Source organism: Cygnus olor, chromosome 1, assembly GCF_009769625.2.
Source record: "Cygnus olor isolate bCygOlo1 chromosome 1, bCygOlo1.pri.v2, whole genome shotgun sequence".
Taxonomy (NCBI): Eukaryota; Metazoa; Chordata; class Aves; order Anseriformes; family Anatidae; genus Cygnus; species Cygnus olor.
The window spans coordinates 9,753,174-9,765,663 of record NC_049169.1 but is presented as its reverse complement, the minus strand read 5'-3'; the positions used below and the strand labels follow the sequence as shown (position 1 = coordinate 9,765,663).

General features: G+C 37.8%; 1 protein-coding gene across 2 annotated transcripts in view; it reads right to left on the bottom strand.

Annotated features, from left to right (window-relative positions):
* Nucleotides 1-12,490, bottom strand: part of SEMA3E (semaphorin 3E) — a 147,852-nt gene that overhangs the window by 15,945 nt on the left and 119,417 nt on the right. For both annotated transcript variants that reach the window (XM_040548273.1, XM_040548268.1), the window contains 5 exons: nt 10,204-10,318; nt 9,812-9,881; nt 8,379-8,523; nt 2,987-3,209; nt 303-394 (listed from right to left, as the gene is read on the bottom strand). In XM_040548273.1, coding sequence (XP_040404207.1) covers nt 303-394; nt 2,987-3,209; nt 8,379-8,523; nt 9,812-9,881; nt 10,204-10,318 — 645 coding nt within the window. The remainder of the gene's footprint in view (nt 1-302; nt 395-2,986; nt 3,210-8,378; nt 8,524-9,811; nt 9,882-10,203; nt 10,319-12,490) is intronic.

The window sequence follows — 12,490 nt, the reverse complement described above, 5'->3', positions numbered from 1 at the left end:
TTTAAATAGTTAATTAGATATGAGGGAGAATTAAGTAAAATGCAGGAAGTTTCTAATCACACACTAAGCATGTAAATAGAAAGACAGTGTTGCTTTGCCACAGAGTGCTTCAGTACTTAAACATAACTCCACTTTAGAAAAACTTTAGTAGAAAATGAAGATTTTATGTCATATAATATCTAGATAATCAGAAAATTTCTTGCGCACAATTATATATTTGTCTATCCTCAGATTTTTTGACACTGTTAACTGAAAAACATCTAAGACAGTTGTATGTATGTTTCAAGTACAGCACAGTTTACCTTGAATACTTGTAGCTCTTCAAGAATCACTTCTTCCATTGATTCTGCCTCTTGATTGTAAATTGTAATGACTTTCAGCACAATTCCATTATCTGGGAATAAAAATTAAAAAAAAAAAAAACTAAAATTTATAATTGGTGGAAACTTTTATGTGGCCTTTAAAGACATTAAATAACATCTTTAAACTGATCATGATAAGGAACTTATAAATACATGTAGTTGCATATTGCTGTTATTGATGAGGGTTCTTATACTTAGAAAATAACCATGTATGCTAATTTGTTCCAAAGACATTGTGACATGCTCTGGTCCATCTGTCAACTAAGAGGCAGCTGAGACATCCTTGAGCTACCTGATTAATTGACTAGTATTTTTCAAACTCTGGGCCAGAACCCCTTGGTGAGCAGAAAAATGATCTAAGAGGGTTAAAATTTTGAGAAAAATAAAAGAAATGAGAGTAGGCAGAAGCTGAGTCCATCAAATCAGGGAAATATAAAGTGGCTTTAATTATAAGATATGAGTGTTGACACTAGTTAGGAAACTACTAACTATCCTTAGTTTCTGGCAGCAGCTCTGTTCTTGAGGCAAGAGTACCAATGCTTTCAGGGGTTCATTACAGACAGTTCTCTTTCTCTCAGTGAGCTGCTGTTGAGCAGCTCACTGTAGTAATCAAAGGAAGATGAACCAAAGAAAAGCTGCACTTTCAAAAAGTTTAAAGCACATTGGAATTTAGATCTATCAGTCTTTCTGTCAGTACATCTCTTTCAGGAAATTAAAACACAAGAGCAGCATCTGGTCTTCCACCACTTCAGCTTTGTCTTGCTGACTATTATTATAGTAGTCTTACTTTCCTTAATCTGAAATCTGTCATCAACAATGCAAATATCGCTTCTTTTCTTATGTTACTTTCAGTCATCCTTGATTTACAGGGGAAATTTTAAGCAGACAGGCAGTGGGAAAAATGTTCAGCAAAAGATGAAAGGGGTGAAGATAAAGAGGAACCATTAAACTGGGGTCATACACCACTTCTCAAAGTGAATATGTAATCCATTTTATGTTGGAACAGTAAAAAAAAATTAAAAAAAAAAAATTGAGCTCTGATTTTCATAAGTCCTTCTTCAAATCCTGCTGATGGACATAGTGGAAAGTTCATTCTGACATTCAGACTTCCCTTTTGATAAACCTGCACTGCTACCCTAAGGAAACTTCTGCTGTGCTCTAAGACCCTGTTTACTAATGTTACATAGAAGGTGTTGGACTCAGATGAAAGAAGATTAACGCTTTCTAACATTATATTGCTGAAAGAAGCAGTGAGGTTTTTGATGGGAGCTTTGCCAGAGTGGAGGTGGCAGGAATCATCTTAGAGTTTCTAAACTCCAAATACCTATGATGGAATTTCTCGTCACCTGAGATTAGGCAAGAAGACTAAGCAGCTGTTAGGTGCCAGTCCAGCCCAGCTCTAAAGCGCATACTTAAATCTCAATGGTTTCAATTTTGCTAAATAGGGTACTTGTGTACAAGTATTTGATATAGTATCTAAATCATAAATGCAAGTGGAAAATACTAAAAATCTAGTCACCGTTATTAAATCTGCTGTAGAAACGTGACACAATGTTTTATAGACCACACTAAGTCCAAAACTGAGACCATACAGAAGCCATTTAAAAGCTCAGAATACATCCCTAGTATAAATAAGCCTTTGCTATTCTACAAGCTTTCTTCTTTTGAATGTTCTCAACACTGAAAAGTGCTTTCAGAGGAATCAGAGGAATTTCATTAGTAAAAAAATAATTCACAGTAAATGCTTGCCTAGACAAAATGGTCAAAATGATTTATGTCACCACTTCTGTTGTTAGCTTGATAAAATGTGAATGTTGAATCCTTGGATTTTTTACAGGCGGATTAGACGTGACTAAAATTATGTCCAGTTCTAGGCTTTCCACTTATTTTCTTCAGTTTTTTTTTTTTTTTTTTTCCTTTGCTTAGGGTTACAGCACCTCTGTGACACATTATACCTTATTTATACTTTTTTGGTAGGTGTTTAAAAAAATCCTCTTTAAACAAACTCTATGTATCTTAGAAAACATCACAAAAGAAAGGCAAGAAAATTTTGCAGGAAATTTCTAAGTTTCTTTTTGAACCATAAATTTGGGTGTAGTCCCCTTCCTTCCTTGAGCTGTGTCATAACCCAAGTCTGGAAGCTATCAATTTCTTTTTAACAGTAGCGGATAGATTTGTCATCTCCAGAAATGGAGGAATTTGAACTGATATTTCTGAAGTTAGTTATCACTTCTATTTCTCCCACAGTAAAAGTCTCAACTCAGAAACATATTCAAATACATGTTTGTGTTGTGAAGTTTTAAAAATAAGGTCAGGAACTGGATTAAAAGTTCTTGTAGGGTGAAGGAAGGTGATGGTGAATACTATACTTAAGTCTCTAGTCCTAGTCTTTAAAAGTTTTTCTTACCATTATTTTTCTGTATTATATTATCGCCACAGTGAACTGTATGTCTGGAATGACTAACCACTTCTGTAAGGCTGTTAGTGAAGATTGGCTCAGTCATGCACAGAATTATTCTTAAAATGACTGTTGTACTGCTTCATTATTTTTGGACTGTAGGCAATTTCATTCATCCTGGAGGTCAAAAACCTGTTAAATCAATTGTATTCCTAGTTTTATTTACCTGTGCCAATGAACAAGACATCATATTGCCCATCTTCAGCTTCTACTCTGTCCACCGCTATTTGTTTAAGATTGTACTTCCCATCTGTTTTGACTAGTATTGGTCTTTTATGAAAAGGCTTGATGGGCTGATACATCAGTGGATGACTCCTGGCAAAATGGACAGCTTCATCAGGATAGTCTTTGGTGGTAGTGTACAGACCTCCATTCACTTTGCTGGCACACTGCAAAAATATAAAACGCAGATTATCCTGAAGGTTTGCCAAGTAAATTGTCAGAAACTAGTATTGTTTTCAGGGGTAATGACAAGTCTACACCAAACCTGGCATAAAAACTAGCACAGAACACCACTGTAGTCTACACCTTATGAATGTATGGATTATTAATCATGAGAACCCAGTCAGCAAGGTCTATTAATCAGGCTTTACTGAACAGAGACTTGACATTCCCATGTTTAGAAATAGGAAACTCCTATGGACACTTCTGGATTTTGGAAAAACAACAACAACAACAACAACAACAACAAAACAAAGAAAACCACCACCACCAACAACAACCACCAAAAAAAAAATATAGAGTGTTTATTTCTTCCCCAAATTCATACTGAAGATGTAATCAGAATGGCCATTGACAGAGTTAAGAGAAAAAGGTTTCCTGCTTCATCAGAGACAGCCATGTAAAGTCAGCAAAATAGTAATACTTGAAATCAATCTCTACTCTAATTACTTTTGATTGCAAAATGTATTACCATAAGAAACTAAGCACACTTAAAAATGATTCCAGCAATGGTAATTCTCGATCTCCAGTGTTCTAACAGTATTACATTTGATTCCAATTCCTATCTCATGATGGCAGTATTATATATCACAGTTTAGCTCGAAATACCAATGTTTGCAATGATCAATCTACCATTTTGCAAATACACTTTATTTCAATGATTGATTAAAAGAGGCTTACTCCTTTGGTCAAATATGCAATTAGAGATAATTTAATGCATTGCATAGAGAAGTTAATTTTAGGATGCTTTGTGAAGGATATAGTGTTCCCTAACTGCACATAGATTCTACATCTCCAATTTGCTTCGTGAAGTCTAATTGAAACCATTTATGATCAAGCTAGAAATAGCTCAGTAACCATTTACTTTCTCCAAATATTCATAAGACAGTGTGGTTTTAAGAAGCATTTCAAGCAAAGCCACAGTAGCAACATTTCCCTACTTAAACTGGATTTTTTTTTCAATCAATAAAATGAAATAAAATACTCTTTGTGTTTACTAGGAACAGTAATTTAAAACTTGTGTTCAGCTGTAATTGACAAGAACAAACTCCTGCACTTACCAAGTGGGGCAATGTTTGTTTCCACTTTTTGGGCTTAACTTCAGGAAAGTATTTGTTCAGTGTTGACTTTAAAGTAATTGTCTAATCAACCTAGTGATGGAGTTTCATTGGTTATTTGAAATACAGAGACAGAGCAGGAGCATGAAGATAGGCTAAGTCTCTGCTTTCCGTGCACTGCACAGCATATCAAATGAATAGTCATTGTCAAGTTCCCTTTGCAAACTTCTAGCCTTGGAGAGATTTAATAAAAATAATCCTTCACAGACTTTTTGTTTTTAATTATAGAAAATAAAGTAGTCTAGAAAGGAAACAGTAGATGCAGCTGTCCCTGAAGTCTATCAACACCATTTGAGGTAGCTTATGTCATTCTCAGAAACACTGCTGTCCAAATACACTAAGTGAATTGGCAGAGTAGGATGCTAGTGTATTGCAAAAGCAATGCTTCGAGCAGACTTCAGAGAGCAGCAGACTGCAGAGCCTGTCAGACTCAGAGCAACTCCAGCAGTGGTTTTCTATTTATTTAGCCCTGAGCTCTCCTCTTATTCCTTATAGACTCCATCTTTTCCAATTCAATAGCTGCGATGAAAGTGCTGACTCGCAGAGGTGCCTAACAGTAGGATGTATTTGGCCTCTTTTCACTGTCTCTTGTAACGGGAAAGGTAGTGAGATTCACCAATAATTACCAATATGCTGACCTGTTCTTTGGAGTGTGAAACTTAAAACTGGGGACTACAGCTTCCTCTTCTTGCTACTGGAAAAGTGTTGAAAGGACCTCTAAACTATGCCCTTGAGGAGCAGCCAAAAATGAATTAATCCTCTATTAGCTGGCATAACCAGCTAATCCAACTTCTGATGTACTCTGCAACTTATAGACAAACATGATTAAACCAATTAACGCTCAGGAAAGACCTGATTTCACAACTAACTTGTTCCGCGACGGTGGGAAAATTATTTGCTCTCTTATTTTGTGTGTTTCAGCTCCTATGCTTTGCCTGTTAGGGAATCTACAATCCACTATGACCCAAATGTGCTCATTAAGAGGCAAGGGAGGGAAGCATTGATTCGGAATGGAACTTAATGCAACCTTTGTGTAAATCATTGTCAACTTTACTAGAGTGCTGGCTCAGTATTCTGTCCTTCTTTCCTAAAAAACACCATTTAATCTTCAGTGCTAGTCAATATAATGGTATCAATGGAATGACTACAATCATTAATACTGAATTCCTGCCTGTGTTTAACTCCAGTTGAAATAATGTATGTGAGGTGTTTGTCTGCCTGAAAATTAAATGAATACCACTTAAAGAACTTAAATCATATCACCTTTTTAAAATAAACATCCGTTTTGCAGTCCATGGATGGTACTATCTCATGACTTGGCAAGACTGTAAAAACTGTAATTTTGCTATACATGTCAAATAGGAAATCAATAGTTCCTTTGAATTACACTGTTTTGCTCAAAATTTGATAATTTACTTATCTATTTTTCTATCTTGACTCAAACCCAATGATTTACTTTGATCAACATCAAACCAGAAAAAAAAAAAATCTGGTATTGATATCAGCACAATTATAGTGGCAGCTTATTGGCCAAGATAGTCAATCATATTCACAGTGTTTAAAAATCCCAGATAATTTATTTTTTTTAGTGTCCAATTCTGTATTTTGACTTATGTCTAACCTCAAGAGAAGCAGAGGAAAACAGTAATTTAAAATGAGAGAGGACATGCATTTGAAATCATACCACAGAGAGAAAAGCTGTACTGGCATGAACTAGATAAGCTAATAGGCCTTTTCACCTCTCATTCCTGTGATTCAGTGATAAATGAATTGCATACAATGTTTACTTCTGCAAGTGATTGGTTTTGGTATAAAAGAATATTGATTCAGTTAGCGAAGGAAAAACAACACTGTAAATAATGCTCCAGTGACTGTTTATTCCACCGTTAAGCTCAAGAGAGTGAGTCCTTAGCCTGCAAGAAGATAAAAGAGGTGAAGTGTGAAAACTGTGTGTGGGTTTTAGCCAAACAGCTATCAGAAATGTCTTTGTGTCTCACAGAGACTAAAATCTACACAATACTGACATGTTAAATGGCAGACCTCCAGTGAGTGTAAACTAAAGCAACTTTGCAACACATAGCAATTGCCATGGGTGGGTAAGTAGCTGTATTCCCAAAAGGTATGGCATAAAAAAGAAAGACTGGATGTGATGCTTCCCTGGGTTACCCTGACCTTGCCTGTTGTAGGACTCCTCCTGACTTACAGCAAGAAGGGGAGGGTGAGGGAGGCCCTAGTTGTGACCAATGTCTGAAATGATGATGGATCCCTGCAATTTCATGAACCACTGATCTCCTCACCCCCTTAGGTGGAACATGAAATTCCTGGGTTAAGAATACGACAGAGCTAGAAACTTCAGAAACTCTTCAAAAAGAGACCGAAACAGAAAAAGAGCTTGAGATGAAGATTACATGTGATCACAGAATCACAGAATTGTTGATGTTGGAAGGTCCTGGGAAAGCCATCTTGTCCAGTCCCCTGCTCAAACAGGGCCACACAGAGCTACTTGCCCGGTATCAGTGATGCCTTTGAGATACCAGCATAAGAATTAGGAATTCCTTGTAGAAACTAATTACCTCTCTGTAAGTAATAAGTTTGTTATTTTCTCCAGAATTTGTTTACCAAATGAAAAAATCTAAGTAACAGGCAAGAACAATTCTCTAGATGACAGCACCTGTATAATTTCAGGTTATGCTGCAGTAGCTGCCAGATGAATTAGATTTTTGAAACAAATCAAAAATCAATCATTTCTTCACCGATTTCTTCCATTGGAAAAAAAAATAATAAAAATAAGTTCCTTCCCAGATGCACCTACCGCATCTGAATGCAGCATCAGAACAACCTTCTAAAGGTGCCTCCCCATTGCCTGGCATCCTGGGATCATTTTTATCAATGATTTGGATGCAGGAGTGGAATGTATCCTTAGAAAGACTGCTGATGATACTAAACTGTGAGGTGCTGTTGACTTCCAGGAGGGACGAGATGCTTTGCAGAGGGAGCTAGTTACATTGGAGAACTGGACAATCATCAGTGGCATGAAAGTCAACAAATGAGTTCTGCACTTGGGATGTAGTAATGCTGGACATAGTTACAGACTAGGAGACGAGTGGCTGGAGAGCAGCTCTTCAGAAAGGGTTCTGATGGTGCTAGTGACAGTGGGCAACATGAGGCAACAGTGTGCCCTGGCAGCCAAAAGGGCAAACTGCATTTTGGTATACATTAAACACAGAATAGCCAGATAGCCAAAAGAGGTGATTCTCCCACCATATTTAGTGATGGTGCAGTCTCACCTTGAATATTGTGTGCAGCTCTGGGCCCCACAGAATAAAAGGATGTTAAGGTACTTGAAAGTGTCCAGAGGGGAGCAACAAAGATGGTAGAAGACTTGGGTTGTCCAGTCTGGATAAAAGGAGCCTGAGAGGTAACTTCATTGCTCAAGAGTTCAAGAGGCATTTGGGTAATGCCATTGATAATATGCTTTACCTTTTGGTAAGCCCTGAAGAGGTCAGGCAGTTGGACTAGATGATCTTTGTACATCCCTTCCAACTGAAGCATTCTATTCTATTCTATTCTATTCTATTCTATTCTATTCTATTCTATTCTATTCTATTCTATTCTATTCTATTCTATTCTATTCATTTTCTTTCCATTCCATTCCATTCCATTCCACTCCACTCCACTCCACTCCACTCCACTCCACTCCACTCCATTCCACTCCATTCCATTCCTCTTTGGGTCCTAAATTCAAGTCACATTAGGATTTTGAAAAACCCTATATACTTGACTCCCCTGTTTTTCTTTTGGAGATATATTGTTCTGGTGCTTGACAAAACTTATTGCTAAGCCATTCCACACTCTTTCAGAAATGCTATATTATGTATATATCCAAATAAATATGTCGTGGACTGTGAAGTCAGTAAGATTTATGCATTGGTAGCAGTTTGCTTTTTCTTCTTAAGTTCATTTAAATGGGTAAAGAAGTGGAAAATAAATTGTACTTACTGAACCAGGTCTAGGATAAGGTACTTTCCCTTCGTACAGAGCCCAGTGGTATTCAGGTCCTTCTTTATGAGCATATGGTCCATTGAAAGCTGCTCGGACACTTGCCATGTGGTAAACACATACAGCATACCCTCTAAATATATTGCTGTGAAGTAAAATTAAAAGACATTATTACAACAATATGTCACATTTGTTACATATAATACTAGTATTATAATAAGGTTAAAAAGAAGTCACACTGCAACAGCATTCATGGAGGAAAAAATAATTGGTGTTTCTTATGTGTTTTTTTTGTAACTACTATGTGCAATGTTCTTTACAAAGTCTTTAATATATTTATATTCATAATACTTAAAAAGTGCTCAGTGCTTTTATCTGAAAATTTGAAGCAGGCTCTAAATTACTTGTTTATAAACAGAGAGGAAGGACAAGGAAATTATCTCTTTGGTCTTTGATGAGTGACTTAAACACTTAACCATTTTTCTTCTCAAAGGTTTTTCCTATTCTTGCTCCTTGGAAAGATGGGAATTATCCAAGAACTGACTGAAATGAACAGGAGTCTTTTTATATTATTGAGTGAGAATGCTGGTCAGGGTTCATAAAGACCACACAATGTAGATCAATCCACAAAATTATAGTGTTTTATTATTATTATTATTATTATTATTATTATTATTATTATTATTGTGTTTACATTCCTAGTTCTGGAGAAGCAATTCATCATTTTTTGAAGAAACATCAAAGATCTCTGCAAAAGAATTCTTTCTGAAGACTAGAAGGTGATCCAGATAATTTTAGTGAGGTGTTCACCTCTGCCTACTGACATAGAAGGCCAGTAGGAAATAATAGGTGACCGCTTCCTTAAAGGACTATATCTTCCTCTCTTTCTTTGAAAACAGAAAATCAGGAGAGATAAATAATTGCAATAGCATAGCTGCTCCTTTCTACCAGTTACATCCTGAAGCTAGATCTCCAATAAACAGTCTTGCACTTGCATTAGGCTGCTGTGGAAAAGGAGGCCACCAGCAACATCACAGCTAATGTTTCAGGCGTCACTAAGAAGTCAGAAGGAATTTAAGCTGCTATATACTTAAACTTGAAATACAGTCAATCTCTTAAAGACAAGTGGCTTTGATAGACTGCTCTTATAAGTGTGCTGGAACGCATATACGTTGGCACTAGAAAATTTTCAAGCAGGGAAATATTTAGTTAATTAATGTTTTTCTGGGGAACAGACTGGATCACTGTGTGAGACTTCAAGCCCCTGTCATAAAGCAGTTTTTACTTTAACAAGAAAGCCCACTGTGGATGAAAAAAGGATTAAACTGTTTACTACATATTTACTCTGGGATATTTATTATGCAACTTCTAACTGTTCAATAAGCTGTTCAAACATTCTTCTATCGCTGTTATTATTTCTTCTAGTTGTTTACCTTGTAGTGTTGAAGAGGCCAAATATCACTGGATTTTTGTTATCACGAGTTTGCAGCAAAAACACATCCTCTGTAAAATTTAAATGCAGTGTTACTGGCAACAAACTACTTTTCTCAGACTCAAAAGAGAAATTTCATTGCTTGTTAAAAGCATAATGTTATTTTACTTATATATGCTATGTATTTTTATGCAGAGTTTAAAAGCAATGTTTAAAGACAATGCAAACAGTAAAGGCATAATTGATGATAATTAACTCCCCATATATAGAACTTCACATACATTACAAACAAAAGACTAATGAATACATGTACAATATTGGAGAATAAGATGTGTTACCATGAAACATCATTTATATGATGGTTTTAAGTTTGTTGAAGTCTAAGATATTTACCTAATTCATCAAAATGTGTATCAATTCCATTTCTCCCAGGCACAGAGCAAACTAATCTGGTTTTCAGGAAAGTGCTCCATTTATTCACGAGCATTCGTTGTCCTCCCATATCGTTCTGCATAAAAAGAAACAAACACTGATGGTAATTTGAATAAATCTAAAACCACAGACATCTCCACTGAATTAGCCACTCATTGCATCTTTTAATGTCAAAAGTATGCATTTTGAAACCACACGTCCATTACTAGTATTTCTCTGGAGTTGCTTTTCAAGTAAGATTGCACTGATCGAGTCCAGGTCTCATTAAGAGCTGTGGGTTTGTAAGAATTTCTTAATTCTGCACTGCATCCCTGAATAGGTTAAATATACAGCTGCTGCAGGCCTTCTTATTTCTCATTTTGGTTAACTGGATGTAATGAGTACATTAACAAAGTTTAGCTTTGCTTTAGAAGCACAGTGCAGGGTTTAATGAACATTTTTTTTTTTAGAAACTGAAGCTCTGGATCTATCTGTAGAGCTAATACAGCTAGGATAAGTCTGAGGCAAGCATCTATAAGGTGTTCTAACAAATTTTCAGCAACTTTAAATCCTGCTTTGCTGTGGCTGTTGTGTTGTTGTGTCAAGAAAAGGCTGCATGCTGGTGGGGAAGAAGACCAGCCTGGCTGAACATAGAGCTTTGTCTAGAACTCAGGAAGAAAAAGAGAGTTTATGACCTTTGGAAGGAGGGGCAGGCCACTCAGGAGCCCTGCAGGATGTTGTGAAGCTATGCAGGGAGAATGTTAGAAAAGCCAAAGCCCAGCTGGAGCTTAATCTGGCTACTGCCATTTAAGACAATAAAAAAATGCTTCTATTACTACATTAGCAACAAAATGAGCACTAAGGAGAGTCTCCATCCTGTATTGAATGTGGGGGGAAACATAGTGACGTAGGGTGAGGAAAAGGCTGAGGTACTTAATGCCTTCTTTGCCTCAGACTTTAGTAGTAAGACCAGTTGTACTCTGGGTACCCAGTCCTCTGATGTGGTAGACAGGGATGGGGAGCAGAATGAAGCACCCATAATCCAGGAGGAAATGGTTAGCGACCTACTAATTAGGTGCACACAAGCCTATGGGGCCAAATAAGATCCACCCAAGGGTACTAAGGTAGCTGGCAGAAGTGCTTACCAAGTCACTCCTGACATTTATCAGTAGTTCTAGGTATCCAGGGAGGTCTCAGTTGACTAGAGGCTAGCAAATATAACTCCTGTCTACAGGAGGGGCTGGAAAGAAGACCTACAAGCCTGTCAGCCTGACCTTGGTGCCATGGGAGGTTATGGAGCAGATAATCTTGAGTGTCGTCATGCAGCACATATGGTACAACCAGGTGAGCAGGCCCAGTCACCATGGATTTATCAAAGGCAAGTCCTCCTTGATGAACCTGATCTCCTTCTATGACAAGGTAATGCACCTAGCAAATGAGGGAAAGGCTGTGGATGTTGTCTACCTAGACATTAAGAAAGCTTTTGTCACTATTTCCCACTGCAGTCTTTGGAGAAACTGGCTACTCGTGGCTTGGGTGGGCATACACTTTGCTGGGTAAAAAACTGGCTGGGTGGCTGGGCCCAAAGAGTTGTGGTGAATGGTGTTAGAGCCAGTTGGCAGCTAGTCACCAGTAGTGTCTCACAGGGCTCGGTACTGGGGCCAGTTCTCTTTAATGTCTCTCTATAAAAAATGGACAAAGGAATTGAGTGGACCCTCAGTAAAAGTTTGCAGACAACACCAAGTTGAGTGGTTGTTCTGTTGTTCTGCTTGAGGGTAGGAAGGATAGACAGAGGGGTCTGGATAGGCTGGATCAATGGGCCCAAGCCAACTTATGAAGCTCAACAAGCACAAATGCTGGCTTACTGCACTTGGGGCACAACAACCCCATGCAATGCTACACTCTGGGGGAAGAGTGGTGGAAAGCTGCATGGTGGAAAGAGACCTGGGGGTATTGGTCAATAGTTGGCTGAATATGAGCCAGCAGTGTGCTCAGGTGGCCAAGAAGGCCAACAGCATCCTGGGCTGTATAAGAAACAGCGTAGTCAGACAGATTAGTGCAGTGATTATCCCTCTCTACTCAGGTCTGGTGAGACCGCACGTCGAGTACTGTGTTCAGTTTTGGGCCCCTCACTACAAGAAGGACATTGAGGTGCTGGAGCATGTCCAAAGAAGAGCAGTGAAGCTGGTGAAGGGTCTACAGAACAAATCTTATGAGGAGTGGCTGAGGAAAATGGGGTTATTTAGCCTAGAGAAAAGGAGAGATCTCA